Source organism: Canis aureus, chromosome 9 (genome assembly GCF_053574225.1).
Source record: "Canis aureus isolate CA01 chromosome 9, VMU_Caureus_v.1.0, whole genome shotgun sequence".
Lineage (NCBI taxonomy): Eukaryota > Metazoa > Chordata > Mammalia > Carnivora > Canidae > Canis > Canis aureus.
In genome coordinates, this window is record NC_135619.1 from 49,254,118 (window position 1) to 49,281,982 (window position 27,865).

At 43.2% G+C, this 27,865-nt stretch overlaps 1 protein-coding gene and 1 long non-coding RNA gene across 18 annotated transcripts in view; one reads left to right on the forward strand and one right to left on the reverse strand.

The window, feature by feature from the left end:
• RGS6 (regulator of G protein signaling 6) overlaps window positions 1-27,865 on the forward strand; it is a 556,931-nt gene that overhangs the window by 481,126 nt on the left and 47,940 nt on the right. For all 17 annotated transcript variants that reach the window (XR_013386480.1, XM_077909858.1, XM_077909852.1 and 14 more), the window contains 2 exons: window positions 15,426-15,536; window positions 25,760-25,885. Coding sequence is in view for 16 of the 17 variants with exons in the window: in XM_077909858.1 (XP_077765984.1) it covers window positions 15,426-15,536; window positions 25,760-25,885 (237 nt within the window). In the remaining variant the exon portion in view is untranslated. The remainder of the gene's footprint in view (window positions 1-15,425; window positions 15,537-25,759; window positions 25,886-27,865) is intronic.
• LOC144320844 (uncharacterized) lies at window positions 19,738-22,628 on the reverse strand. Its single transcript, XR_013386483.1, has 2 exons — window positions 21,173-22,628; window positions 19,738-20,164 (listed from the first exon to the last, which is right to left on the reverse strand). It is a non-coding gene; the product is annotated as an uncharacterized LOC144320844 (long non-coding RNA).

A 27,865-nucleotide genomic window follows, 5' to 3' on the forward strand; every position in this document is an offset into this window, starting at 1 on the left:
GTCAGCGGCTCAGTGGGGGCGGGGACAGGGAGGCGGTGCTGGCAGCTGGCCTTGGGTGCGACTGCTCTGCTTCCCAAAGCTGAAAGCTGAGCTGTCTCAGGTGGGCACACACGTCCCCATGCCGGGTGTGCTTTCCCTGGGCCTGTGGCCGGTGATGGGTGGGGATTAGCCATCAGGCAAAGGACCTCGTCCATGTCATGCATGCAGTTCCCCGGGAGCTGATGCTGGGGAGAGGCATGAGGGCTGGTGATGGTGAAGATCCGGTTCCAAAAAGGCAGGAGTCAGGATTGGGTCAAAGGTTTTGGCCACACCCACCCACTCCCCAGAAGGGAATAAGGAAACTTGGCCTACTGAAGGAACAGAGCAGAACAATGTAGAGGATGGGTGTGGAGCCAGCCATCGGGCTTGTGATCCTGCCTCTGTCATTTCTAACTGTGTGACCTTGGGCTGCTTGCTTCATTTCTCCGCCCCTCTGCTACTTCCTTAAAGGAGAGAGAGCAGTAGCACTTAACTTAGAGGGTTAATGAGCTCATCCAGGGCAGGAGCTTCACCCAGTCCTTGGCACTTGCTATATTTGCAATAAATATGAACCTTTATTATGGTTTTCCCCTGTGGTGCTTAATGGTGTCTTGGAAAGAAGCAGAAATCAAGGACGTGGAACAGAATGAACTGGTGCGTGGTGTTCAAAGGAAGGAACAAAGGGCAAGCCAAGGAGTGAAGCTGGTCTTGCAGATGGCAGCTTTGTGCTAATGCACTCCTTCCACCCTGTCTCTTTTCCGTCTGCTGCACAGAGAGCCCTACGAAGGCCCTGCAGTCCACAGTCTGTGTGTCTGCCCTCGGGTGCCTCTGATAGCACCACTAATCTGGCACCTTTGAGGAAGGAAGGGCCAGATGGGGAGAGTTCGGTTCTTCTGTGCAAATCTTCTCAGGTCGTTCTGGTTTCAACTGTGCTGTCCCATTGTCACCATGAGTGGTTTCAGGCCAACATCGTGGCAACCAATCTCCATTTCCCAGCCTATGCTCCTTTTGCACCTGGAAATAATACAAAGTCCTATCTGTTACCTGATTTTTGCTTTGGATAATATGGTCTCCACACACACAAATGAATTTCCCAGATAAATAACATTTAACACCTTAAGCTTTTTATGTGAACTATTTTAAATGAGAATCTTTTACTTTAAAAAAAAAAGATTTATTTATTACAGAGAGAGAAAGGGAGAGTCTCAAGCAGACTCCACACTGAGCACAGAGCCCAACACAGGGCTCGATCTCACCACCCTGAGATCACCACCTGAGCCAAAACCAAGAGTCAGATGCCCAACTGACTGCACCACCCCAGTGCCCCAAAATGAGCATCTTTCTTAAGTAAGGTTCATGCATTTGCCTTCTTAAAGAAAGGACACTATTTTTCAGTTAGTTTTCCTAGATGACTTTTATACTGTGCTTTAAAACCACCAGTGGGGCAGCCCCGGTGGCGCAGCGGTTTGGCGCCGCCTGCAGCCCAGGGCATGATCCTGGAGACCCTGGATCGAGTCCCACATCAGGCTCTCTGTATGATGCCTGCTTCTCCCTCTGCCTGTGTCTCTGCCTCTCTATCTCTCTCTCTCATGAATGAATAAATAAATAAAAAAAAAAAACACCAGTGATCAAGGTCTTACAAAGTGCCACAAACTGCTTCCCTTTCCCTAAATAGCCTCAGACCATTACAACCTTTGAGTGTCTGTTTCTGCTTTTTTAGTTATTGGTTTGTTTTCTTGTTCCCAGTCAACAATCTATAGCAGACCAGGTGTTTCAGTTAGATATCGCTGAGTAACAACTGGCCTCAAAACCTAGTGGCTTCAAACAACAGGCATTTGCTACTGCTCACATGATTATGTGCCAGCTGGCTCCACTGGGTTCATGCTTGCATCCGTGTGCAGCCATGGATTGGGGAGGCAGCTCTGGGATCATCTTGGCTTCAGCTGGTTTAGGATAACCTCAGCTGAGATACCGGGCTCTCCTTCACATAGTCTCTCATCCTCCAGCTCAAATGAGAATAGCAGAATTTCAAGAGAGCGTAGAAGCAGGCAGAGCTTCTTGAGGCTGGGAACTGGCACTCTCACTTCTGCTGTATTTTATTGGCAAACACATGCCACAAGCCCAGACCAGATTCTAGGGCTGGAGAAATAGACTCTTTTTTAAAATTGATCTGCTATACCAGGAAATCAAATGACCAAGTTCCTTAGCCTTGGTCCTAAAGCAAGAATAAAGAGTTTTTTCCAAGGGGTGTGCTCTTCTGAATTCAGATGATGAGCCTCAAGGCATAGGGTTTATGTCCTTGTAAACTCTGCTCAGAGGCCCTTTGGGTCGTATATCTCACCAGTGTTCCCTCAGTAGTTAAAGTTACCAAATAAATGAAGTCTTACTGTCCTTTGCCAGAGTTCTCAAGGGAGCCCCCTTTTTACTTACCCAAGCCTTATAGCACTTGACAAACCAATTTGGGAATGCAAAACTCTATACATTTTAGTTCCATTTTAGTTCAGCATTTGCCTGAAAAGTCTCTATGTTTTGTAGGGTTTCTGCAAAGACTTCTCCCCATTCACAGGGGCACTGAGCTATGCCCAATCACTGCAGGAGTCACGCCACACTGCCCCACACAGAGAGATCGAGTTGTCTCATTCCATATCCGCCTGTGTGCTTGGCTGTCCTTACCCTATCCCTGGGAGTCATTTGTGCACCACAGCTGACTGCTGAATTGGTTTTTTACATCATCTTGCTTGTCCATCTTAGGATCGCGGCTACTCTCTGAAACTGGATTCTGGTTCCTTCTCTGCCTCCCAGCCCTCCACGATCATGAAATGTAATTAACGAAATGAGATAAGACAGCAAGGGGCTGGATACCCTAAGGGTTATTAAAAACCTACTAGGGTGATGGAAGTCCAGGAACTTAATGCCTAATGATAATTTCGGGGAAGGAAAAAAGAGGCCAAAGAGGTCATTGCAACGTGGCCTTTATGTGATTCCAGACACCGTGAGATCCTTGCTTCTCCTTTTTCCCAGCCCACTTTAGGTGACAGAGAAGGAAAGATCAGAGGCAATGTAATAGCCAGGGCGATTGTATCCAGACCAAGACCTAGAAGTGCTGAAATATCTGGCCTGGTATATACTCTTCTTTCTGAGGGGCTAATTTCAGCTTCACGTCCCTTCACTCATCCCAAGTTTCCCCAAGGAATCTATTTTCTCTTGGTGATCCCCAATTTAGGAGTTCTTTATATCCTCTCTTTTTCTCACCTTCTCCAGTGTGAAAAAAAATGTGATGAATGAATGAATGAATGAATGAATGAATGAATAATGTTGCTCTTTGCTCTCCACAGTGCTACTTGGCTTTTCCCTTCCCTCTCTAGCCAGAGCCTCTTCCTATCCTGGTTCTCTTTAATGCAGAGTCTGGAAAACTGCACATACAGTTTGAGGGGCTGCAAACACACTCTTCTAGTCACCTTTTCCACATTCAATTTCCAGGTTTCCTCCCCCTGTAGAGGCCCCAATTTCCTAATGAGTGCTATAGCACCTTTGTATTATATTTCTAAAGTAGGAGTGATGGTCACTGGCCCAAAATGCTTTATACTCGATGCCTTCTTGTCCCACAGCTGCAAGCCATCCCCCACTGTCCATCTCCCTGGTCTCTGTGCCTCCATCTTCTCTCCCATCTGCTCTGTGGACCACAATCCATATGTGTGCATCACTCTAGGGGTCCCTTCCAGGCACCCCTCAACCCATCACTTTTTCCTCCAACTCACCTTACTTTTTTTGTCACATTCTTTACAAAATGTAGCAAAATTATGTCATTACTTTTTGCTAAGGGAGAAAAGATGAATTCTAAAACTTCTCTCTCAGATTGTTTTAAGTAGTTGGACTAAAAGTTTTCTAAATTTCCTATTGTTATTTCTTTCCTCTCTAGGTTTATCAAAAGTGGAACCTAATTAACAAACTGTGTTAATAACCCCTTATTATATACATACAATTAGTTGACCCTTGAACAACGCAAGTTTGAACTCCACTCATACACAGAATTTTTTCAATAAATATAGGACAGTACTATAAATGTATTTTCTCTTCCTTATGATTTTCTTAACATTTTATTTTTTCTGCTTTATTGTAAGAATACAGCACATCATACATATAACATACAAAATATGAATTGTTTATATTATTGGTAAGGCTTTAATCAATAGTAGCTATTAGCAGTTAAGTTTGGGGGAGTCAAAAGCTGTATGGATTTTTGACCGCACAGGGGTTCAGTGCTCCAACTCCCATGTTGTTCATGTTGTTCAAGGGTCAACTGTAATATATATAACATATATGTCATATATATGAGTCCTCATATATAAAATATGTATATGTGTGTGTGCGTGGATATGTATATATGTGTGTTTATAGTAACCCATGACTACTAGTTAAAGTTGTTAGAAGCCATGACTTTGCTCTGAGCTCAATGTGAGCATCATCCTGTGATCCAGAGAGCTGTTCACTATTTCATGGCACTTGCAGTTCAATAATATTGACTGAATGACTGACCATGGGCTCTACTCTTGACAGCCAGATGGTGAATTTCTTCCCCTTTCTACAAGTAAATGGAAAGAACTATGGGGATAAATTGGTCAGCTCCACACTCCACCCAGGAACCAGTTCAAAGCACCTGATGATGGTGGATAGCCTTTTTGCTAATGACTGGTGTGTCAGCATTTTCTAATGATGTGAGAATTTGGCATTTGATAATAACAACACCATATACTAATCAGAAGGAGGCAGAAATAAAGGGACAAGGATGTTAAAACTGCTCAGTGAGAAGTCATGTTCCTAATGGACTTCCCCTGGATTTCTTGTATTTAGTTTTTTTCCATTTCTTCCTGTACTAGTTAGCTCAGGTGGCCATAACAAAATACCACAGACTGGGTGACATAAACAACAGACATCTATTTTCTCACAGTACCAGAAGTTGGAAGTGTATGATCAAGGTGCCAGCAGGGCTGGTTTCTGGTGGGGCCTCTTTTCTTGACTTGCAGATGGCCCCATGCTTGCTGTGTCCTCACATGGCCTTTCCTCTGTGCACACACACACAGGCAAGAGAGCTCTGGTATCTCTTCCTCTCTTTATGATGAAAGTCCTAGCAAAACAGAGCCCCACCCATGACTTCATTTAATCTTAGGCTCTATCTTCAAAACAATCACATTGCAGGGTTAGAGCTTCAACCTAAGAAATTTGGTTGCAGGGGGTGGGTGGCAGGACAATTCAGTCTGTAACACTTCCCTGTTCTGCCTTAGGCCCACCCACATACCCAAGGATCTGTGAGCATTGTTGCTTGTATGCTATCGTGTGCCAGCTGTCTGCATAGCTCTTTCCTTGCCTCTCTGTTCTCTCTCTATGCTTTTCCTATCCAACTCAAGTCTTCCTGTAGTCATTGATGTTGACTTTGGACTCAAACTTTCTATCAACCACTGCTACCTCCCTCATTGCCTACTGGCCCATTTAATTGCCTTTGTGTGTCTCCAGGAGACTCTAGTATCTTGTCTGTGCACTGCAAGGAAGTGCATGTTCTGGGGGAAAAGAAGCCTCTCTAGCTAATGCTACAAAGAGCTGCCTTCATTAACTGCCCTTCACATTTCCATCACCTCCATCCTTTTTTTTCAATTGTATTGCTTTGTTGCCAAGCAATGGAACCCCAGCTTGAACCCAGTTCAGCTAAAAAGAGCATGTGCTGACCCACAGAATACGAGGAGGAGCTGCAGAATTGAGCTCTGGGATGACCAGCGATACCACTAGGCTTAAGAATAGCTGGATCCAGGGGGTACCTGGTGACTCAGTCAGTTGAGTTGACTCTTGATCTCAGCTTGGGTCTTGATCTCAGGGTCATGAGTTCTAGCCTCATGTGAGTGTGGAGCCTACAAAAAAAAGAAGAAAAAAAAGAAAAAGAAAGAAAGAAAGAAAGAAGAAAGAAAGAAAGAAAGAAAGAAAGAAAGAAAGAAAGAAAGAAAGAAAGAAAAAGAAAGAAAGGAAGAAAGAAAGAAGGAAGAAAGAGAAAGAAAAAGAAAGAAAGAGAGAGAGAGAAAAAGAAGAAAGAAGAAAGAAAGAAAGAAAGAAAGAAAGAAAGAAAGAAAGAAAGAAAGAAAGAAAGAAAGAAAGAAAGAAAGAAAGAAAAGAAAGAAAGAAAAAGAATGAATAGCAGGAGCAAATAAATAATAGCTCAACACTCCCAAGACTCCTTCACTACTTGTCCTGCCCCACTTTCCACGTTGGCCTCATCATCTTTCATCACAGACAGGTGTTAGAAAACAGGACTGTCTCCAGTCCCTGAACTTTGTGACTACAGATCCTACACTTGAAGCTAGAGAAAGAGAGTATTAGCCCAGCTTTGGTCAGTAAGGTATCCATTCAACTGTGGCCAGGAGCACAGTTTATAAGTACATGGCAGCGCCTAAAGTAGCCCTGGTGCAGCCCTATGTGTTGGGGTGCAATTCCCAGAAGATAGGTAAAACTGAGCAAGAACCCAGAGATGTCTTCTGGGCTAGTTCATGCATTCTGGAGGGCTACTCACCACCCAGGATCCCTAGCTGCTTCACTCAAACCCCAAGTGACACAGCACAGGGGTCAACCTAACCAAGTACACTCACTATATTCCTGGATGGCATTTCTGTCTCCATTTGTACCTCTTTTCACACCTAAGAAATGGCGTTGCACAGCCCTGGTGCAGACCCAAAGGTATTCTCTCTGCATGAAGCTTAGATCTTATCCTAGGTAACCAACCCTTTGTTTCTTTCCTCTGTATCCCACTTTGGGGATACCTTTAGGATACCTTCTTAGCATAAAACCTCCAGGAGAGATGAAAGAGACAAGAGAGCAGGGACAAGATGAGCAGTGCTTGCTTTTACTCCACCCCTTGTATGGTTTCTGGCCGGTCTCATGGTGTTGAGAAGCATAGGGAAGAGGAGAGCCCCTTCCATCTCTTCCTGGTGTGGGGTACTCTTTCACCTTCTCTCAATCCTCTGCCACCACAATTATGGAGTTAACCTTCTCTGCCCCTCTCTCTGAGAAGGATCAACCCCCCAAAAGTTAGGAGAGGAGTTAAGGCGACGGACTACTAAGAGCCAAAGCCACTCAGAGGAACCTCCAAGAGAAGGCACTTTGCTGTCTCCTGTCTTTTCCATGCAGTGGTGACAAACAGGACACAGGCAAGCATAGATTCATGAACACTGAGTTTATTTGCATAGGTTGTAACAATGACAGTCCAATAAAACATGTTGGTGCCATTCCTAAAAAGTCCATGCCGGCCTTGTATACACCTTTTACCTACCGGCACACCCTCTGTTAAGTGACTTCATTCTCTACCTTCTGGACAAATGCCTCTCATATTACACCTGTGGAAGATAGAATAATAGTCCCTCAAAGATGCCCAGGTCCTAATCCCCAGAATCTATAACTGTGTTAGGTTACACGGCAAAGGGGGATTATGTTTGCAGATGGAATTAAGGTTAGTAATCAGTTAACCTAACATAAGGGGATTACCCTGGATTATCCAGGTGGGCCCAGTGTGACTAAGAGACTCTTTGTTGTAGACAAGGGAGGCAGAAAGGTCAGTGTCAGAGTGATGTGACATGAGCCACCCTTGACCAGGTATTGCTGGATTTGAAGAGGCTCCCCAGGAGCCAAGAAATATGGGATAACACTACTAGATGGGAGGGAAAGGCAAGGAAATGTATTCTCCCCTTGAGCCTCCAGAAGGAACATGATCCTGCTAACACCTTGACTTTAGTCCCACCATGTCCATTTCAGACTTCTGACCCCTTAGAACTATAAGATAATACATTTGTGCTTTTAAGTATGTAGCAGTTTGTTCCAGCAGCTGTAAGAAACTAATATACCATCCAATATCTCACTTCCTCTTAGAATCTCAAGATCTTCCTTTCTAAACTACCTTTAAAAATGTCCACGTCTTGGGCAGCCCAGGTGGCTCAGCGGTTTAGCACCACCCTCAGCCCAGGGCCTGATCCTGGGGACCCAGGATCGAGTCCCATGTCAGGCTCCCTGCATGGAGCCTGCTTCTCCCTCTGCCTGTGTCTCTGCCTTTCTCTCTCTCTCTCTCTCTCTCTCTCTCTCTCATAAATAAAATAAAATCTTTTTTAAAAAAAAAAGTCCATGTCTCAGGGCACCTGAGTGGCTCAGTTGGTTAAGCATCCAGCTCTTGGTTTCATTTCAGGTCATAATCTCAGGGTCATGAGATTGAACCCCTTGTCGGGCTCTGCATTCAGTGGAGAGTCTGCTTGAGATTCTCTCTCTCCCTCTGCCCCTCCCTACTCCCTCTTTAAAAAAACAAACAAATTCCAAGTCTCTTGCTTGATCAGAAGGTCCTGGTGTAGCCCTAATTCTTTTCTTTTTTAAAAAAGATTTTATTTATTTATTCATGAGAGACAGAGAGAGAGAGAGGGAGGCAGAGACACAGGCAGAGGGAGAAGAAGGCTCCATGTAGGGAGCTTGATGCGGGACTTGATCCCAGGACTCCAGGATCATGCCCTGGGCCAAAGGCAGGTGCCAAGCCACTGAGCCACCCAGGGATCCCCAGCCCTGTCTAATTCTGATGATTCAGTCAGTACATCCCACTTCTACCAATAAAATATTACATTCAAAATGCACATACTATCTTCTTTACAAAGCCTCCAACCAACTTTATTTATGTAGCTATACTCTAACAAAATCGCTGTGTGTCTTCCAATACAACAAACTTCCCTGTTGATCAATGCTGTCTACCATCGGCGCTGGTTGACTGATTAGGGATCATGCTGATTTGTTCTCTGTTGCTTCGGTGCATATTGCAGGACTTCTGTAGGAGGTTCTTACCTCTCTCTTCACGTGTTCTTCCACATATAGCCAGGGTCCCATTTGAACCCTGCTCTGAGAAAGCACGATGCGGGGTGAGGCCATAGGAACTTCATTCACACCTAATGCCGGTTCCATAGTCCTATCTCCTGCTCTTAATTTCAGTGGTTACAAAAATCCCTCCTTGGGCTCTCAACCACTTCTCTAGAACCATCATCATCATTAATCTCACCACCTCTTCTCCACCTTCTGAAGATATCCCCTAATTTCTCTTAAAGAGACCTGGCTGAGAGCCAATGTTTCATTACAACTTGTGTCCTCCTAGCTGTTCCCTGGCCTTGTAAGGTGCTGCCGCCTTGGGCTGGCCAGCACAGCAGCTGTCTTCATTAAGCAATGACTAACAGGCCGCCGAAAGGCAGACTCCCCCGAGTGCCTGAGTACTCAGAATTCTCACCCAGCCTCTCCTGAGCCTCTCTTGCCTCCCCTCACCCCAGGTACTTCTGCTGGGCTCCATCCAGGAACCTAGGTATGGCATGGCCGGTCAGACCTGCCTTCACCAGTTGTAGGTGTGGCCACATAAAACAAGCTGGAGCGGCATCCAGTGCAACCTCTAGCCCATCTCACAGAAATCTGAGGAGGGGTAAGGAAGGCAGGGGAGGAAATCTTGTTTTCCCATCCCCATGTGTTATTACTTGAGGGAAATCCATTTCTGGTTTTTAAAAACATCCTCCAAGACACGTGGTGGCTCAGTGGTTGAGTTTCTGCTTTCGACTCAGGTCCTGATGCCAGGATCCCAGGATCCCAGGATCGAGTCCCATATCCCCGCAGGGAGCCTGCTTCTCTTTCTGTGTATGTCTCTCTGTGTCTGTCATGAATAAATAAATAGAATCTTTTTTAAAAATTAAATTAAAAAATAAAATAATTTTTAAAATCCTCCATAACTTGAAATTAGTTAGGAGACACACTCCCCCACTCCAAACACACATACCCTTTGCCTTGGGTTGCTTAGGTAGAAGTCTTTCATTTGAGATTGGGGCTACTGGAGACTGAGGTTATTGGAATGGCTAGGGGCACATTCTGGGAGACAAAAGGGTCACCATTGAAGAGAGCCATGGACTACACCCACCATCTCAAATTCTGAGAATGCAGTGGACACCCAAGTACATCATAATCAGGAAAGCCTCAGCACCTCACCATGCCTCAGACACATCTCCCATTGGCCCATCGTCCCTCAAACAGGATTGAGGTTATCAGCTGCTGCTTTGTTTTTGTGGCATCTTGAGTGAAGGAATCAGGTGGTCAAGTGTGTCCTCTCCAGCCTCATGGCCACATTCTTTCACGTTCCTTGCAGTGGGTTGAATAGTGGCCTCCAATGGGGTATGTGCAAGTCCCAGTCCATGGGACCCATGAATGTGACTTTATCTGGGAAAAGAGTCTTTACAAATACAAATTAGGGATCTTGAGGTGAACTTGTCCTGGATTATCCCCGTGGACCCTAAATCCAATGGCAAGCAAGAGAGAGAAGGGAAGAAGGCCCAGACCCAGAGGAAAAGTCATGTGAGGACAGAAGTAGAGATTGGAGTTACATACCTACATGCCAAGGACTGCCTGGAACCAACAGAAGCTGGAAGAGGTGAGGAAGGATTCTTCTCCCTCAAGCCCTCAGAGCGGGCATAGGCCTGCTGACACCTTGATTTCAGAATTCTAGCCCCCAGGAATGAGAGTAGACTTCTGTCATTTTAAGCCACCAAGTTAGTGGTCATTTGCTATAGCAGCCCTAGGTGACTATTATGTACTTTAATGTGCAACCCATTTCTTTCAGAAAGGATGGAATTATCCCATGTGGCAAAGGATGGCTCCCTGTGGAGCTGTCACAGCACAGGCCTGTAGTCTGAGTCTTCCTGCCACGGTGCTGCCCCAGAGCCTTAAGATGCTACAAAGCTCTTAGGGGTGAAGGCTCGCCTGGGCACACTGTCTACTTTGTACTCCTACAAGGACAACATGCCTCCACTGCACATGCTGGTTGCAATCACATATCTTACACGTGTAGAAGACTTGGAAGATTCTTTTGAAATACCTTCCCACTTTTTCTCAAATGGTCCTGAGTGCTCAGCAAGGCCATTATGTAACATGGCGAGCTTGACAAAGAGCACTTAAATGGTTCACCCGAAAATAAGAACTAAGGTTTTCCAATTTGGACCAGTGCTCCTTCTACCCTCTCCCCTGGACAGGCCACACCTGGGACAGCGAGGAGGCTGTGAGGCTATAGGAAACATGCAGTCATGTTTAAAACCAGAAGTATCCCAGACTCCTTCATTTTGCTTGGACGAATAAAATGTGTGTCCTGAGCCCCTAGGAAAATTAAAGAATAAGATGTGGTGCTTCCCAGACTTCAGTGTGCATATAAATCACCCGAGGAATCGGATTAAAATGCAGTTTCTGACTCTGTATGTCTGGGGTGGCACTTGAGATTCTGCATTTCTTGGAAGCTCTCAAGTGATAACTGTACTGCTGGTTTGCAGACCACACTTTTTGAGTAGCAATGAGATGTACCTGCTGGCTAATTTCTTCAACTTTCAGCAGTAATTGACCGTGCTTGCTCTCTGCAATTCAGTAGTAAGAACGGTGGCTCTGAATTTATCATTTCAGGAGAGATTGGTGACTCTCAAGTTGTCAGTGCTTAGAGAAAAGTTTTATTGTGAATTGATAACCATAAAAATATTCATATCTTTTGGCCCAAAATTTCCACTTATGGGTGTTAATTCTAAATAAGTAACCCAAAAGATGGAAAAACCGATATGAACAATGGTGTCCTAAAACACTTTAAATTCTGTGTCTAGTATAAAGGAAATGATTACGTTAAATATTATAAATTCACTCAAGACAATATTGTGGACATATGTTTATTTTCTCTCCCCCTCAAAAACAATATGTAAGCAAAGGAATAGAAATGGTATAAACTGACACAGTCAACAAATTAATGGATTAAGAGTTTCAACAGATTTTTCCAAGATTGAGAGTCTATGGAATTAGGGCATAACCATGGTCCCCTATCTCTATTTTTTAACTGGGTGGTGGGTATAAGGGTGATGTCCTTACAATTTTTATGTCTTTCTGTATCCCTGGAATATTTCAAAATTTAATTTAAAAAAGAAGGTTGGGGACAGAGTGAAGAACATTATATCCTACATGTTAAGAGTGTGAGTATTAAAACAAAGTGAGCCAGATTACCCAACAAAATTTGCTCTTGGCTCTTGAAGTTCTAGAGACCATGGAAGTTAAGAATAAAGCATGAGGCTAACCCAGACGAATGGGTAAAGTCTGTCTCTGGATTTTTGGATGCCTAGATCCATGCCCTGTAGGAAATCATCTCTCCCCTGTTTCTACCACCATAAAAGATGGGTAATTTATTCTCCAGAGAAATTGAGTCATATCAGCTCAGAATTCAGGCACCTTACATCATAAAGAGCCAGGTGAAAACAAGCAGATTAATAGAAGATCTATATACTGAACAGTGGGACCATCCACCCCTCCTCTGCCTGGCTCTCAACTGTCCAGGAGCTAAATGTATATATGCCCACAGGCAAGAGACTCGGAAACTACAATCTGGGGGCCAAGTCACTCCATTCTACTGTTTTTGCAAATAATGCTTTATTGGAACACAACCACACACATTGATTCATGAATTATTTATAACTGCTTTTTGCTGCAACAGAAGAGCTGAGTTATTGCAACAGTGACCTTCTGGCCTGTAAAACCTGAAATATTTACTGATTCTTACAGAAAACATTTACTTACCCGTGCTCTAGAGAAAAATCAATGTCCCCTGAGGAGAGGCCCCAAATCCCTCATTTGGAGATCTAGTTAAAAAAAGTCTGGTGAGCTGCCCATGACCTGACGATGAAGCCCTGTCCACATACACCTGTGTCTCCAAGCAGGTTTTAGTATCTTACTCTTACACACAAGCAGATGTGTGTAAGATTTTCCAGACACTCAAGGGAAACCCCAGTATGAAGGATTGTGATGCAAACAAAGAGCAAAAGCGACTTGGAGGAACCAAAAACTATTCAAAAAACAGAAAACAAAAATATGGAATTAATATCCTCAGAATGTTAATATCGGGGGCACCTGGGTGGCTCAGTCAGTTGAATGTCTGACTCATGATTTCAACTCAGATCATTATCTCAGGGTTGTGGGATTGAGCCCCATGTCCAGCTCTGTACTCAACAAGGAGTCTGCTTGAGATTCTCTCTCCCTGCCCCTCCCCCTCCACTCACACTCTCTTCTCTGTCTCTAATATATATATATATATATATATATTTTTTTTTTTTTTAAGAAGAAATAAGGATGCCTGGGTGGCTCAACATCTGCCTTCGCCTCCCGGGATCAAGTCCCATATCAGGCTCCCTGCGAGAAGCCTGCTTCTCCCTCTGCCTATGTCTCTACCTTTCTCTCTGTGTGTCTCTCATGTCTCTCTTCTTTTAAATAAAGAAGAAATATTAATATCAGATATCAGAAGATATTTCATCTATGAATCAAGAACTAGATCCTATCATAAACAAGAGTGAACTCTGGAAACTTAAGAAAGTGATAGCCCAAATAAAATAAATAAATAAATAAATAATCAAACAAACAACCAGATAGGAAGGACTGTCAAGCAAAAAGACAAAAAAGATGAAAAGTGGCAGGGCAGAAGAACATTCTAGAAAAAAAAAATCTAAGAAAATTAGATTACCAATCCAGAATGTCCAACATCCAACTAGAAAGAATTGTAGCAAGAGAAGACCAAGGAAATGAAGGGCATGAAATTAGCAAAGAAATAATACTTCTGGGAAATAATATTTTTTAAATTTCTTGCACCTTGTACCCAGCATAGTAAATAGAAACAACCAGCAAGGGCCAGGGTGAAATTTCAAGGCACTACAACCATACAGAGAAGACACTGTTTCAAGAAAGAAGAGACCTAAAGCCAAAGAACAAGAATCGAACTGAAGCCAGACTTCTCAGCAGTAACACTGGATGTCAAAATATGCGGTAGAGCAACGCCCTCAGAATTCTGTAGGAAGGTGATTTTTAATTTGGGGTTCTGTGTCCAGCACTTTCAGTCAAGTATCAAGATAGAATAAAAAATATGTTTCAACCTGCAAAGCTTTAAAATAGTTTTTACGTGTCTTTTCTTAGGAAACTACTCAAGGAGTGTTTCAACCCAACCAGGGAGTAAAACCAGTCAACAGATGTGAAGCCCAGAAAAGCAAGGGCTCCACACATAAGTGAAGGACATCCCAAGAGGGCGATGTGACATCACATGTGTGGAGCAAATAGTCCAGTCTGGAGCAAGAGTACTCAAGACTTGGAAGCGAGGGCCTCTGAGAGACAGGGAGACAGAACTGAACAACGATTATGTATTGTCTTTAAGATATGGAAAAATTATTGCTAGATGTTTTACAGATTTGTTAGAACACTTGAGGAGGGTAGTAGGCTACTTAGTTCAGCATAAAATAATTTGTATCTAGTTTAATAATGTGGACGCTGACTATTGATTTAACAAAAATTATTATATGTCTCCTAGGAGGATCATGAGAGGAGGTAGAGGGGGGGTAAGTTGGGGACTGGTGAAGGGAAAGTTAAATTCTCATCTAAAATAGATATTCAAGGGGTGCCTGGATGGTTCAGTGGTTGAGCATCTGCCTTCAGCTCAGGTTATGATCCCAGGGTCCTGGGATTGAGTCCCACATCAGGCTCCCCATGGGGAGCCTGCTTCTTTCTCCCTTTGCATATGTCTCCGCCTCTCTCTGTGTGTCTCTCATGAATAAATAAAATATTTTTAAAATAAAATAAAATAAAATAAAATAGATAATCAAGAACAACTGTAAAAACAAAATTTAGAAATATACAGGTAAGTCCTTAAGGAAACAGAATGGTAGAAAGTGGATGTCTCTGTGAGAAAGGATGGGAGAAAAAAAAACGCTCTCTTCTCTTTTTTTTTTTTCTAAATTTGCTATTTGTGTGTGTATGTGAAATCACTTAGTACTGTTTTATTGTTTTAAAAAGATTATATGGCTGTTTAAATTATAACTGAAAAAACTAAGTCGCTTTGTGGAAAAATGCTTGTAATGCATTACCTCCTTTTGGTCTATCAGGATTTTAGTCTTTGAAATAAAGACATTCCCCAGTTGGGAACCCGTGGCTGGCAGCCTGGAGGGACTCTGGTGTCCTTGGTGTGACCCAGATGTCCTGAGATCCATAGTCTCTGTGAGGGGTAACACACAAGCAGGTGTAGACCTATCAGTCAGGCTAACCGCAGCCAGGAAGGGTGTGCCAGGGTCCAGGTAAAGAGGAAAGTGGGGAAAAGATATAAAATGCATATGTATACTATGACGGCATGATGCAAAAATGATACACTGGCCATGAGAAGGAAACAGGAAGAAATGAAACAGTTGAGTTTATCAGAGGTGGAAGTGAAGGTGTTTTTCCTTTAACTTAGAATTATACGAAGACAGTTTTAATGCTTGTGTAAAACAGAATACAAGTTTTTATGGGAAATCAGCGGCATTCTTTGCTCTGCTTCCCTCCTGCAGCTTAATTGCTTACACGGAACAGTATGTGGAATATGATCCTTTGATCACCCCAGCCGAGCCGTCCAATCCCTGGATCAGCGACGATATCACTTTATGGGACATAGAGATGAGGTAAAAAAAAAAAAAAAAATTTAATTTTTTAAAAAAGTGTGAATGTTTGAGAAGGAAAGAGATGTGGGGGGAAGATCATGAGATAGTGAGATTCCATTATTTCCTATCTTAATTTGACTATTTTTATCACTAGAACAGAAAGCCTTCAAGTTACCTCCTAAGTTCTGCTTGCACATGGCCCTGCCTCCCTATGCCTTTGGTTTGTGCATGGATCCTTAGTGGCTTCCTCTGACCTCTCTCTGCCCCTGGGATATCATGCTAACAGGGACAGTCCTTCACATTTCTTAGTTCTTTTCTTTTTTTTTTTTTTTTTTAATTTTATTTATTTATTTTTAGAGAGAGAAAGCATGGTGGGGTGGGGGGCGGGATGGAGAAGCAGATCATGACTCCAGCCAAAACCAAGAGTCAGGGCCTCAACTGACAGTGCGGCGTTTCCTAGTTCTGATTGCTGGAGGGGAAAAAGTCTATTGGCCAAATTTTTTATATATATATAACAGTGGCAACAACAATAGTTAAGTGTTACCCCTGACTCAGCACTGGCCACGTAGTACGGGAGTGCCTGGAGTCCCCACGGCAGGTAAACATTATTCTCAACTTTTAACAGAGGAGGAAACTGAGGCACAGGGGAGTTAATGAATTTGCTCAAGGTCACACAGCGAGTGGGTAGCAGAGTTAGGATCAGGACCCAGACAGCAGGTTCCAGAGCTGTGGTTTTCATGGCTCTGCTCCTCAGGAGGGACTGCAAGGGGCTCTTTGCCTGTGAGGGAAGCTAGTGGGTTTACTTAACAGCTGAGAAGCCAAAGCCCGGAGGGACCTGGACCAGAGTCAGTCACAGAGGGAAGTGCACAGACAGATCTCATGTGGTGTGTGGTGTGCCCCTGCACCCTCTGCCCCTCGGCTAGAGTTTTTATTTCATTTTTCTTTCCTGTATATCACCCTCATTTGCTTTCACTCTTGCTCTGTTTCTGGTTTCTTTTCTGGAAATAAACCTTACAAAACCTTACAAAAAGTTAAACCTTAAAAAAAAACAAGTAATAAACCTTACAAAAAGTAATAAAAGTCTGGGGCGCCTGGGTGGTTCTGTCAGTTAAACATCTGCCTTCGGCTTAGGTCATGGTCTCAGGGTCTTGGGATCAAGCCTCCCACCTGTTGGGCTCCCTGCTCAGGAGGGGAGTCTGGTTCTCCCTCTTCCTCTGCCCCTTTGTCACTCGTACTCTCGTGTGCTCTCTCTCTCTCTCTCAAATAAATAAATAAATCTTTTTTAAAAGATGAGAAATCTTTTTAAAAAGTAATAAAAGTCTTTTATTACTCTTATATTTTGCTTGTTATAGAAAGTTCAAACTATTCAGCTGTGCTTAATGAATAAAAGTCACTCTCCCTCTCATCCAATGTCACTTTCCAGAAAGAGTCTTTGTTTATGATCTAATGCATAGGCCCCAAACTGAGCCAGGGCACCCTGGGCCGCTGCAGGGAATTCACAGGATTACCCTGGGGCTGCTCGAAACCCTTGGGGAAGCACGGTGACGTCTGATGTGTGTCAGAGACTGCATGAAGTACTGCTGGAGGCCCTTCCCTGTTTTCAACATCTCACTTTACATTCCTTTCAGTGATGTCATATCTTTGTAAATCTGGGTTTTCAGGGCAGTTGCTAGATAAAAAGCCAGTACTGTACAAACATCAAAATGGAACAGAAAATGAGCGTGTTGGGTTCCAGTCTGATTCCAAAGTACAGGAAGATATACGGTGCTCAACAGGCCCACATGGTGGTTGTTTATGAATGAAGTAAACCTTGTTTTTTTCTTTAAATTTATATGTACTTTATAGCTACTAAGTTTTTAGGACGTAAATATATATTAAGTCTTCTGGACCTGACTATTTAAAAGACAAAGCTATTACATGTTTTGTTTGGGTTTTTTTTTTTTTTGGCCCAGAGGCACCATGCAAACATTACTGAGACACTAAGGGTACGGTGAACTTGGGAAGTTTGGGAACTTTTGATTTAGAGTCTATCCTTTTAGATTCTTACCTATATACAATATCATATTCTATTGCATAAATTAATTCATTATATATACATTGTCCCATAATTTTTTAAATAGCACATCATGGGAATCTTTCTCTGTAAATACATATAAACTCATCTTACCTTACCCTTTTCAATAACTATGTAGTGTCCCCTTGCATGAGTGTAGTATAAAGTATTTAACCAATCTCCAGGTTGTAAACATGAAGGTTATATCCCCCCCCTTTTTTTTGGCTAGTGTAAAAAATGATATTAAGGACATTCTTATACACAAGTCCAATTATTGCTTTAGGATAAATTTCCAAGAGTGGAATTGCTAGGCCTGGCATGTATATTTTGATTTTAGTTTATATGGCCAGATTCCTCTTGAGCAAAGTAATACCATTTTTTTTCATGCCTTCAGCTTAAAAGTGTCCATTTCCCACATCTATCACCAACCCAAATGTTATCAATCTTTGTCATCTTTGCAAGTGTAATAAGTTAAAATAAAAATCCCATTTCTTTTTCACTTCTTTGTTAAGAGACTAGAGAATCTTTTCTCATGGTTGGTATTCATTTTTCTCTTGTGTTTTGACTGTTTTGTGTTCTTCACTTACTTTTCTAGTGGCATGTTTTGCTTTGGACATTGAGATATAAAACAGTTACATTTACTTGGATTATATATTTTATCTTTTTCCTGGTATTTCATGTTTTCTGGATCTTATTCTTTTTGTTTCTTTTCCTCTTCCCTGATTTTTGCTTTATTAATCAAGTGTTGTATTAGCTTTCCTTACCCTAGTTTCTATTCTAGTCATATTTACTTTTAAATGTCTTAAATTATGGGCAGCCCTGGTGGTGCAGTGGTTTAGCACCGCCTGCAGCCCGGGGTGTGATCCTGGAGACCCGGATCGAGTCCCACATCAGGCTCCCTGCATGGAGCCTCCTGTGTCTTCTCCCTCTGCCTGTGTCGCTGCCTCTCTCTCTCTCTCTCTCTCTCTGAATTAATAAATAAAACCTTTAAAAAATAGGGTTTTTAAATTCTAACTAATGCCATCAATTCATACAAATAATAATAAAGTGTTTAAAATAAAGAATAGAATAAAATAGATTTGCCTCCTCCAAATCCCATTCTTCTTGATAGGTTTGTTAACCTGATATATTTTAAACCAACATTTTGGGACTTATATTTCTCCATCAACATTAAATGAAAAATAGTTTATAGATGAGTATCTTTTTTCTAATAGTTCTGATGTGTCCTACCTCATCTCTTCTACTCTGATCCAAGAATTAAAATCTTTCTTTAACTCAAGGTATTTTCTCTCCTTTTCTTTTTAATCACTACTACTCTTTCTTCTGTTTTATCCTCTCTTTTCAGGAAATCCTTTGGTAGAAACTCAGCCTCTGGAATGGAGCAGCCATATCTCTCTTTTCTCTTTTATAATTCCCATCTCTTAGTCCTTTTAGTCTATATTCAAGGATAGAATTCCTTGAGTTACTCTTCAGAGCCTCCAGCTTGGTATTCAGTGATGCCCATTCTGTGATTTTATACTTCACGAGTTTTTCTTTTCCTACTGAGTGTTGGGAGGGCTGAGTGACAATCATGCTTTTCATTTCCAAGAATTCTTAATACTTCTTGGACTCCTTTTTCTTAGTAGTCTGCTCTGTTCTTCTGATATGTATCCTTTTAAGTCCCTCTGAGGATGTGATACAGGTTTGGTTTGGTTTGGTTTTCATACTTCCTCTCTATTTGTGACAGTCTGTTTCATTGGTGATCATTTATCACAGAATCAATCACTGTGACTAATCACCACCGTTCAGAGCAGATCAGCCTGTCTTTTCATATACCCAGCAATTTGAGGGACTGTTGGTTTTCATAAGTGAAGTTCTTGGCTATCAACTCTAGCCATACATTAGAACCACCTGGAGAGTTTATTAACACAGCAAACAGAAAATAAAAACAACAACAACAACAAAAAAACTAATGCCCAGTCCCCTCCCTGGGACAATTAAATCAAAATTTCTGTCAGTGGGGCATTAGTTGTCTGTTTGTCTGTTTGCTTGTTTTTAATCTGTCCAACTGATTCTAAAAGGCAGCCCTGATCTAGATGGACTAGATTAGTGAGGACTCCCTCAGTAACTTTGGGGGTCTGTGGTTCCCAAAGCACGGGGTACATCAGATTCACCTAGGATGCTCATTAAGAAGACAGATGCCCCAGAATGGTTCTGGGTGTCTGTATTTTGAGCAAGTGTTCTAGGTGATTCTGAGGCACAGCAGTTTGAGAAGTCCTTGTGTGGTTCCAGGAGTTCCCCTGACCACCACCCCGCAGGCTCTCCTCTGAGCAGTCCATGTGGCTGTAGGGCTTCACTGGAGTGTTATGGGGGGCCATAGGTCAGTCAGCAGGGTCTGCCTCTGGGACCTGGCCATCTGGGCCAAGAGCAGACTGAAAGACTCCTCTCAGAGCAGGACAGGTGGTCGAGCCCCACCTTCCCTTAGCCTGACATCCCAGCAAGCTGGGTGTTCTGCTCTGTCTCAGATCCCGAGGGGTTTCTGAAGTTCTTCAGTTTCTTGTCTTTATGTTCCCAATAAGTCCACTCTTCTCCCTTCTGCTGAGGGGTGATATGGATCCTGATTAGATTACAGAAGCCAAAGAAAAGTAAGAGGAAAACCGAAAGTCGTTAGAAGTTTCCCTGTTTTGCTGAGATGTTTTTCCCATCTATATATTTGCTGTTCACCCAAGATTACAGAGGCACTACTCTCTGGTTTTATTACCCATATTATGAGCTAACTGGAAAACACCCCCGATTTGCTGAAGACACCCTCTCTGCCATAGGGAGCCTCTGGTCCATATTTCTTTTTCTTTCTTTCTTTCTTTCTTTCTTTCTTTCTTTCTTTCTTTCTTTCTTTCTTCTTTCTTTCTTTCTTCTTTCTTTCTTTCTTTCTTTCTTTCTTTCTTTCTTTCTTTCTTTCTTTCTTTCTTTCTTTCTTTCTTTCTTTCTTTCCTCTTTTTTTTTTTAATCTGGTCCATATTTCTGAGTTTCTTCCATATGTCCCCTGTCCAATGCCCACCAACTGCCTCAACTTCCAGTCCTACTGCTCAGAGCTTGGGGTTTTCCCAGGCTTCTGGGGACGCAGCTAATTTCTTTCCAGATGGCCCCAGAATCAGGTGGCTCTCAATCAGTTGACACCAGTTCAGTCCATCTGCTTTATACTTTCCCCAAATTTCTCAGTTTATCATCTGCTAATGGCAAATTTCTTTGCCTCTACGTTCTATGGACTTTTTTTCATTTTAACTTTATTTTCATGAACTCCAGACTCTTGCCTGTTCTCTCTTCCTGAACCACTTCCCCAGAACCTCCCCTGGTTCTTTTGAGAACTTTCCGTTCTCATTCGAGTCTCACTCAGCATGGGTGACCCTTCCTCAGAAAGGTCTGCTGTGATCATTCACTCTCTAGTGGTCACGCCACCCATTCAGCTATTCTCTAGCACATCCTCCCCCTGGTTCTCTTTCTAGTTAGGACTTAAAATAAGACTGAAATAGGACTATGTCTGACACATAGTAGGCATTCAAAAAGTATAGACTGGATGGAAGCTAGATGAAGGAGTGACTATTGCAAATACGTATTGAGAACTTACCATGTGCTGCTTCCAAACAAAAAGATCTCTCAAGGTGCAAATGTAACAAGGTGCATAAAGCATGCTATCCTCCCTCCCAGCCCCAGGATTCCTTCTCATTTAGCAAAGGACATGGTTAAGTCACTTAGGCACAAAAATCAGGCTCTGAAGGCAGGGGTGCTGACAGAGACTCAAACAAGGGGAGGGACTTGTGACATAAGAAAATGAGAAGAATGTATTTTTTTGTTTCTGAGAGGGGAGACCTAAGTGCAGTGAGAAGCAAGAGATAGCAGAGTGTGGGAGAGATCAGGCCTTGGTGCAAGGCCAGGAGGAGCCCTAGTACTGCTGGTGTCCAAGGACTTTGCAAAAGCAGGAAAGTCAAGCATATGGTTTTTTAAAGTCTGCTGCTGGGTGGTGCAATAGGTAGCCCCCTTCTCAAGACTTTTGAATCTTAGTAAAGGCTTCTACCCCCTCCAACACCTCATGGGAAGGAGATTTGGGGTGAAGATGAGTGGCGGGTTGTGGGAGGCTTGTTGAAAAGTGGAGGCCATAGGTAGGAAAGCAGGACTCCCCTTGGGAACTCAGGTTAGTCTGAGCTGGGCTTTGATTTCTACTGGGCCTGAGCAAGGGGCTCCTCAAAGTCTGCAAAGGGGAGACTCGTTATGATGTCCAGAGTAGGGGGCATCACACAGTGTCTGTATTCTACGGAGTTCATCATACTGTCTCTGCCATATAGACGGCCCAGTGGAGGACAGCAACAGGACTTAACAGGATAACTGGCAAGGTGATACAGGATATAGTATAAATAACGGAAAATTGTACTTAAATCCTTTCTCCTTCTCAGATAAACTATTAGATCTAGAAATCCAAGGATCTGTTCAGAGGGCAATAAAAGATTGCCCTTTTAGGGATGGGCAAATGACATCTTATTTATGTCTATCTGATAACACATTCTGAGAAGTAAAGTTTAAAGAGAAGAGTGACAGCCAGGGCTCACTGTGGAGGAAAAATCAGCTGAAAGTTGCCAGGTTGCAGTTGGAGAGAACCCTGTAGTCTAAATACCACCAGGAGAGTGTCTCAGGGAGGCCTCTGGAAAGTACTCCTGGTCATGCCATCAACCAGATAGTGGATCTAACAAAAATGTGGCATGCCAGAATTGTGGTTCTTAATTTGCTTTCTCCATGTGATTCAGGTTTATCTTTCTTTCTCCACTGGACATCAGGTGCATGAGCCAAGAACCACAAGGAATCTGGTTTATCCTGTTCGGCCCTAGGTACCCAACTACCAGCCAGCCTGACCTGCTGAGAGGCAGCGACTATCCCCAGACACCACTGCCTATACTCAGCAAGTCTGACAGAAGTATTAGTCCAGCATATTAGTCAAGCTTCTTCTCTGTGATGGTCAGTCTCTAAATACAGCCCCATCTGTGCCTTCCCTCTTTGTGTGCATGGGCTACTTCTTACATCAGAAGGTGACACCTCCCTACCTTTTCACCTGGGCTGGCCGTGGAACCTCATTGGAGCAATAGAGTGTGGCAGAAGTAACATTCTGGGAACAGGTCATAAAGCAGCTCTATGTCTTATACCTCAGTCATTTAAAGACATTTGCTCCTGAGACATTCCTTCTTGGAAGCCACCGGCCATGCTGTGAGAATCCCAGGCCATCGATGAGACCATGTCATCAACAACCCCGGCTGAGCTCCTGACAAACAACCAGTATCCCTTGCCATGTGATGCACAATCTTGGGTGTGCAACCCAGTTGAGCCTTCCAATGATCCCACCCCCAGATTCTAGCTACAGCTACTTAAGACCACATATGAGAACCACCCAGCTGAGTCCAGTCAACCCAGGGGACAGTGAAAACGAATAATAAATCACCATTTTAAGCTAGAGTTTGGGGATGATTTGTTACACAGCATTACATACCGGGACCACTTGCCATCAGAGTAGTCAGGACGCCACAGCCGTTCTTGGGGCATCAAATAAAATTGCCATTGTTCCTTCAATAGCCTTGATCCTAAAATGGCATCACTGGATATTTTCTGTTTAAGGAACTGTCCCTTGTTTCATAATTTTTCTAATGACTCGAAGGTATTTTCAAGATGACTTACATCATTCCCTAAATCTTCATTTGGATATCAAATGAGGGAAATGTAATAAAAGGCAAGGTAATGGAAAAAAAAGAAAGGCTTTAGAGACAGGCAGACCAAGTACCAATTCCAGATTGCCTTTTACCAACCATATAGCTTTGGGCATTCTGACCTCTCTTGAGCTCTGGACATCTGAATATAAATCTTCACTTTAAAGGCTTATATTGAGATTCAAAGGGACCACAGTAAGGAAATCTCCTTGTGTAGCACTACATTGGCCCTGCAGAAATGTTTTACAGATGGCTGCTTCTTCTGAGTATGGCTTTCTTATTCTCAATGTGGGGGATTTCTACCATGCTTAGGCTGGGAGATCAGTGGAAATGAAAGATGGACTCCACTGGGAAGCCACCTGTCTTTGCTCCCTGCTGGTTTGGGCTGCCCAGTGGGCCATAGGAATTTGGTGAGAACTGGACACAGAAGACAAATTAAAGAAAAGGCATCCACCTAGCAATTAGAAAATTCTGTCAGGGTAAGGACATATCATCCACATCACTATACACATTTTCTTATTGATTTCCTCTTAATGCAGAACATTTGTGATGTGAAAATCCTATGATGAACACAAAGATTCATGAGACATGGTCTCTGCCCTCAAAGAGCTCACAAGGTAGCTGGAGGGCCAGTGACATACCCTTGAAAGGTTAAACAATGGTACAAACTATAAGCAAACATATGTCATAAGGAAGCATTTCTATGCAATGATTAGAAACAAAGGCTGTGAGTTCCATGAATTATTTGTTGGAGTTAGGCCAAGGGAAAGTTATTGTACCAGTTACCTGGTGATGAATTTCTAGAGATGTTTTAATTTTCAAAATTATTTTATAACCCCACAAACCATTCAGTGGTAGCAACATGTTCAAATCTGATCTTGAACTTTAAAGAGGGTGATGCTTGAAATACCCAAGTGATGCAGGAAACACATGTCTAGAGAAGCTGTGTCTAAGAAGCTCTTAATTGAACAGATCCCAATGGCCAAATGTACTAGGACAAAAGGAACAGATGTGGAGCATCCACATGTAGAAACAGGACCATGGATAATGGATAGTTGAGGGAACCCAGATGTACTTAGGTTGAGTAGTGTCACCCAAAAATTCATATCCTTCCCAGAACTTCTGAACATGATTTTATTTGGAAATAAGGCTGTTTCAGATACAGTTGGTTAAGATGGAGTCAAACTGGAGTAGGTGGGCTCCTAATCCAATATGACTGGTATCTTTATATAGAGAGAAAACAGACACATGCATGGGCAGAGTGCATGTCACATGAAAACAGACATACAGGGAGAACACCATGTGAAGACAAAGGCAGAGATTGGAATGATGCCTTGTAGGCCAACAATCACCAAGAATTGCTGGCTTCACCAGAAGCTAAGAGAAAGGCATGAAACTAAGTCTCCCCTACAGCCTTCAGAGAGCATGGCGCTGCCAACACCTTGATTTTAGACTTCTAGCCTCCAGAACTATGAGAGAATAGATTTTTGTTATTTTAAGCCACTCAGTAGGTTGATATTTTGTTATGGCCACCCTAAGAAACTACTGCATCAGGGCATCCTGTCTCTCCAGACTACCTTATTTCTGCTGAACGCTGAATTTGCAGCTATCTGGATGTCCTGATCTCTGTCCTATGGGCAGTTATGGCATGTGGCTTATGACCTAGGACCCTATTTCTACTTGAAGGGTCAGTGGAATATGTACACAAGTGAATTGCAAATGGAACTACAGAGCTGAAGGAAATAGTCTTATCTTCTGACAGCAAAAGAATAAGACCAACCCCTCCTTTGGTCTGAGGAGGTTCCCATGGGTGTGGGACAGCACAGCCAGGCTAAGAGCTATACTCTGGAGCCACACTGTCTGGACTCGTCTTGACTCCCATCACTTCCTAGTGTGTTTCTGGGCAAACGATCACTAGGCCTCAGTTTCCCTATCTGTAAAATGAGGACCCAGTGAGTTAGCAGAGTTAAGATGCTCAGAACAATGCCTGGAACATCGGAAACACTGAGCAGGTGGTTGTCCAAGAGACACAACATTCTGCTTCTAAGCAAGTGGTAGGGTTTATCCTGGATGAGCTGATGCATTTCTGACCCTTCTTATGTCACTCAGATCTAAATGAGACTAAAGGTGGTAGAGTCGAGAGTTGGGCTATTACTGACAGGCCCAGGCCATGGGAAGGGAAACCAAATCAACGGGGCTGTTTCATTTCCTGAGGACAGCGGCCGCTTGGCAGGTATCCTGGTGACCCTCACCTAAATGCCTTCTCCAAAGAGACGTTTTACTGTTGGCTGATGTTGTGCAAAGTCTGCATCTGGCGTGTGTGCAGGTTTATAGAATCCATCACTTAAATTTGAGACGTTGCCCTTCGGCGTGTGGCAGCAAAAACAGATTTGAGCTGGCGGAGGGAATATGACACAGGTTTTTGCCTGGCATTGATCATTTTTCTAAACCTTTGTTCTCCTCAAAAGCAAAGAGCCCAGCCAGCAGCGAGTCAAGAGATGGGGCTTCTCTTTCGACGAGGTATTAAAGGACCAGGTGGGGCGGGACCAGTTCCGGAGATTCCTGGAGTCAGAGTTCAGCTCAGAAAACCTCAGGTAACTCTCGCAAAGGCTGCAGCTGCGTGCCGAGTGTGTATATGAGATTCACATGTTCAGGCTTCCTTTCTCAATAAAATGTGATGGTGCCGACTCACATCCCAGCTAACCTGGCTCAGGCAGGAGTGGGGAAGGGCAGACTTGATGTGCAGCTCTGGTATCACCATGTCAGCACTCCTCGAAACCAGCATTTTTTGTTCTGTAAGTCCAGGTGACATCTGTTCAAGCTGTTGGAAACATGTCTCCCATAATAAGAAAATGATCAAATGGTGACATGATCATTTGATGACACCGTGCATTAGCTAAAACCAGAGAACCATAATGCTGCAGAGTGGAAAGGCAGCTCAGAGAGCCTCGCCTTCAAAACTTCTCACTTGGGGATCCCGAATGCTTGACAGGCTAACCAGGAAAAAAGAGGGATCCCTGAGCTCATTTCAGAATTTCAAAAAGCCAAAGTAGATACAGTCCAATACCTGGAGACATAATTGTAAAAGCTAATTAAAACATGTTTTTCCTTTTGGAGGGATGCTATCAACTCCGTGTAACGGTCGCTCTGGTCACCTGCTGCCAGTGAGAACATCTGATGGTTGCTGTTGGTCTCCAGCTAATCAAGATGAGGGAAAATGTATTGATGCATTAATAATTACTGTTCGGTAGAAGGAAAAAACAAAACTTTCAGAACAAGAAGTCCATGGAGAGAGGGAGGAGAGAGCATTCAAAGGGAAAGGGTCCACTGTCGTGAAAAGTTTGGGAACTTGTGGTTTATTCAGATTTCTATTGTATTAGAAGTAGACCTTGAGATCTATGGAGAAGGTGACTGGTCGGAGCCCCCTTAGTGATCTTAGCAAATTGGTGACTTCTCAGATGGAAATCTCAGTGTTTTTTCATGGTACCAGGTTCCTTTCTGTATGCTAGGTTAATTCCCATCTTCTAGTGTTTTTTTTTTTCCAGAAGGGGTGGTTTTATTAAGTTTTAAAATGTTTTTTAACTTTAAAAAGTCAGAGCATATACTGTGGGCAAAGGACTGTCCACTCCGGTGTAAATGTGCAAAGTCCGTGTTATTTATTTGGCAGTAGAGACCATATCAGTCCCATATATCAATCAAACGATATTTATCCACACACCTATGTTGTATCAAGCCCTGCAAGAGTTTGCTGAGAGATGCACAAAAGTCAAGATACGTGATCTTTGCCTACAATGACCTTGTGGGTCCTTGAGGAGAAAACACAAGAAACTATTAAATCATTAAATGAATGTAAATGAGTATAAACTCTAAGAACTCTTTTGGAAATGTTTTTAAAAGGGAGGCATGAATGTAAGCCAGAGTAGGCAAATCATAAGCTGGACTTTGAAGAATACACAGGATACCGATAGACAAAAAAGGAGGGAGAGTATTCTAAGCCGAAGACCCTACGAGCAAAAGTGTGGCAGTGGGACTCCCACATCGCACAGTCCCAGGAGGACGCATAGATGCCAGTTAACTGTATGTATCCAGGCCTTTCTAGGCAACCAGGTACCTAACCTAAAACAGATAAGGGCTGCATATCTGATTCCAGGTCAGGACACGAGGGTGTTTCCTTACGCTGAGGCGTTATTCTGAACACACTTCAGAGCTTTACTTCAATTCCTAATCAAAATTTGTAACAGAAGGCTTGACTTCTAAAACTCCTCATTAGGGTAGTGTTCGAACCAGCCTCCCAGGCTGTGCGCAGAGGTGGGTCTTGATTAGGAAGCATGATGCACTCAGGCAGCCTTTCTGTGCACCAGCCCAGGACCCACGCAGAGCTTGGTCCCCGGGAGCCACCCCTGGGAGTCTTGCTTTCCCATTTCTCTTTTTATCTCTGTCCCCTGTGGGGCCCCCAAAATAAAGTGGTATAGAGGCCTCCTTTACCCGATTATTTCTCAGCCCACGAGTGGCCTTTTGTGATCCTCGGCCACCTGCACCATTACACAGACTTTGCAGAATGACCAAAGGGTCCT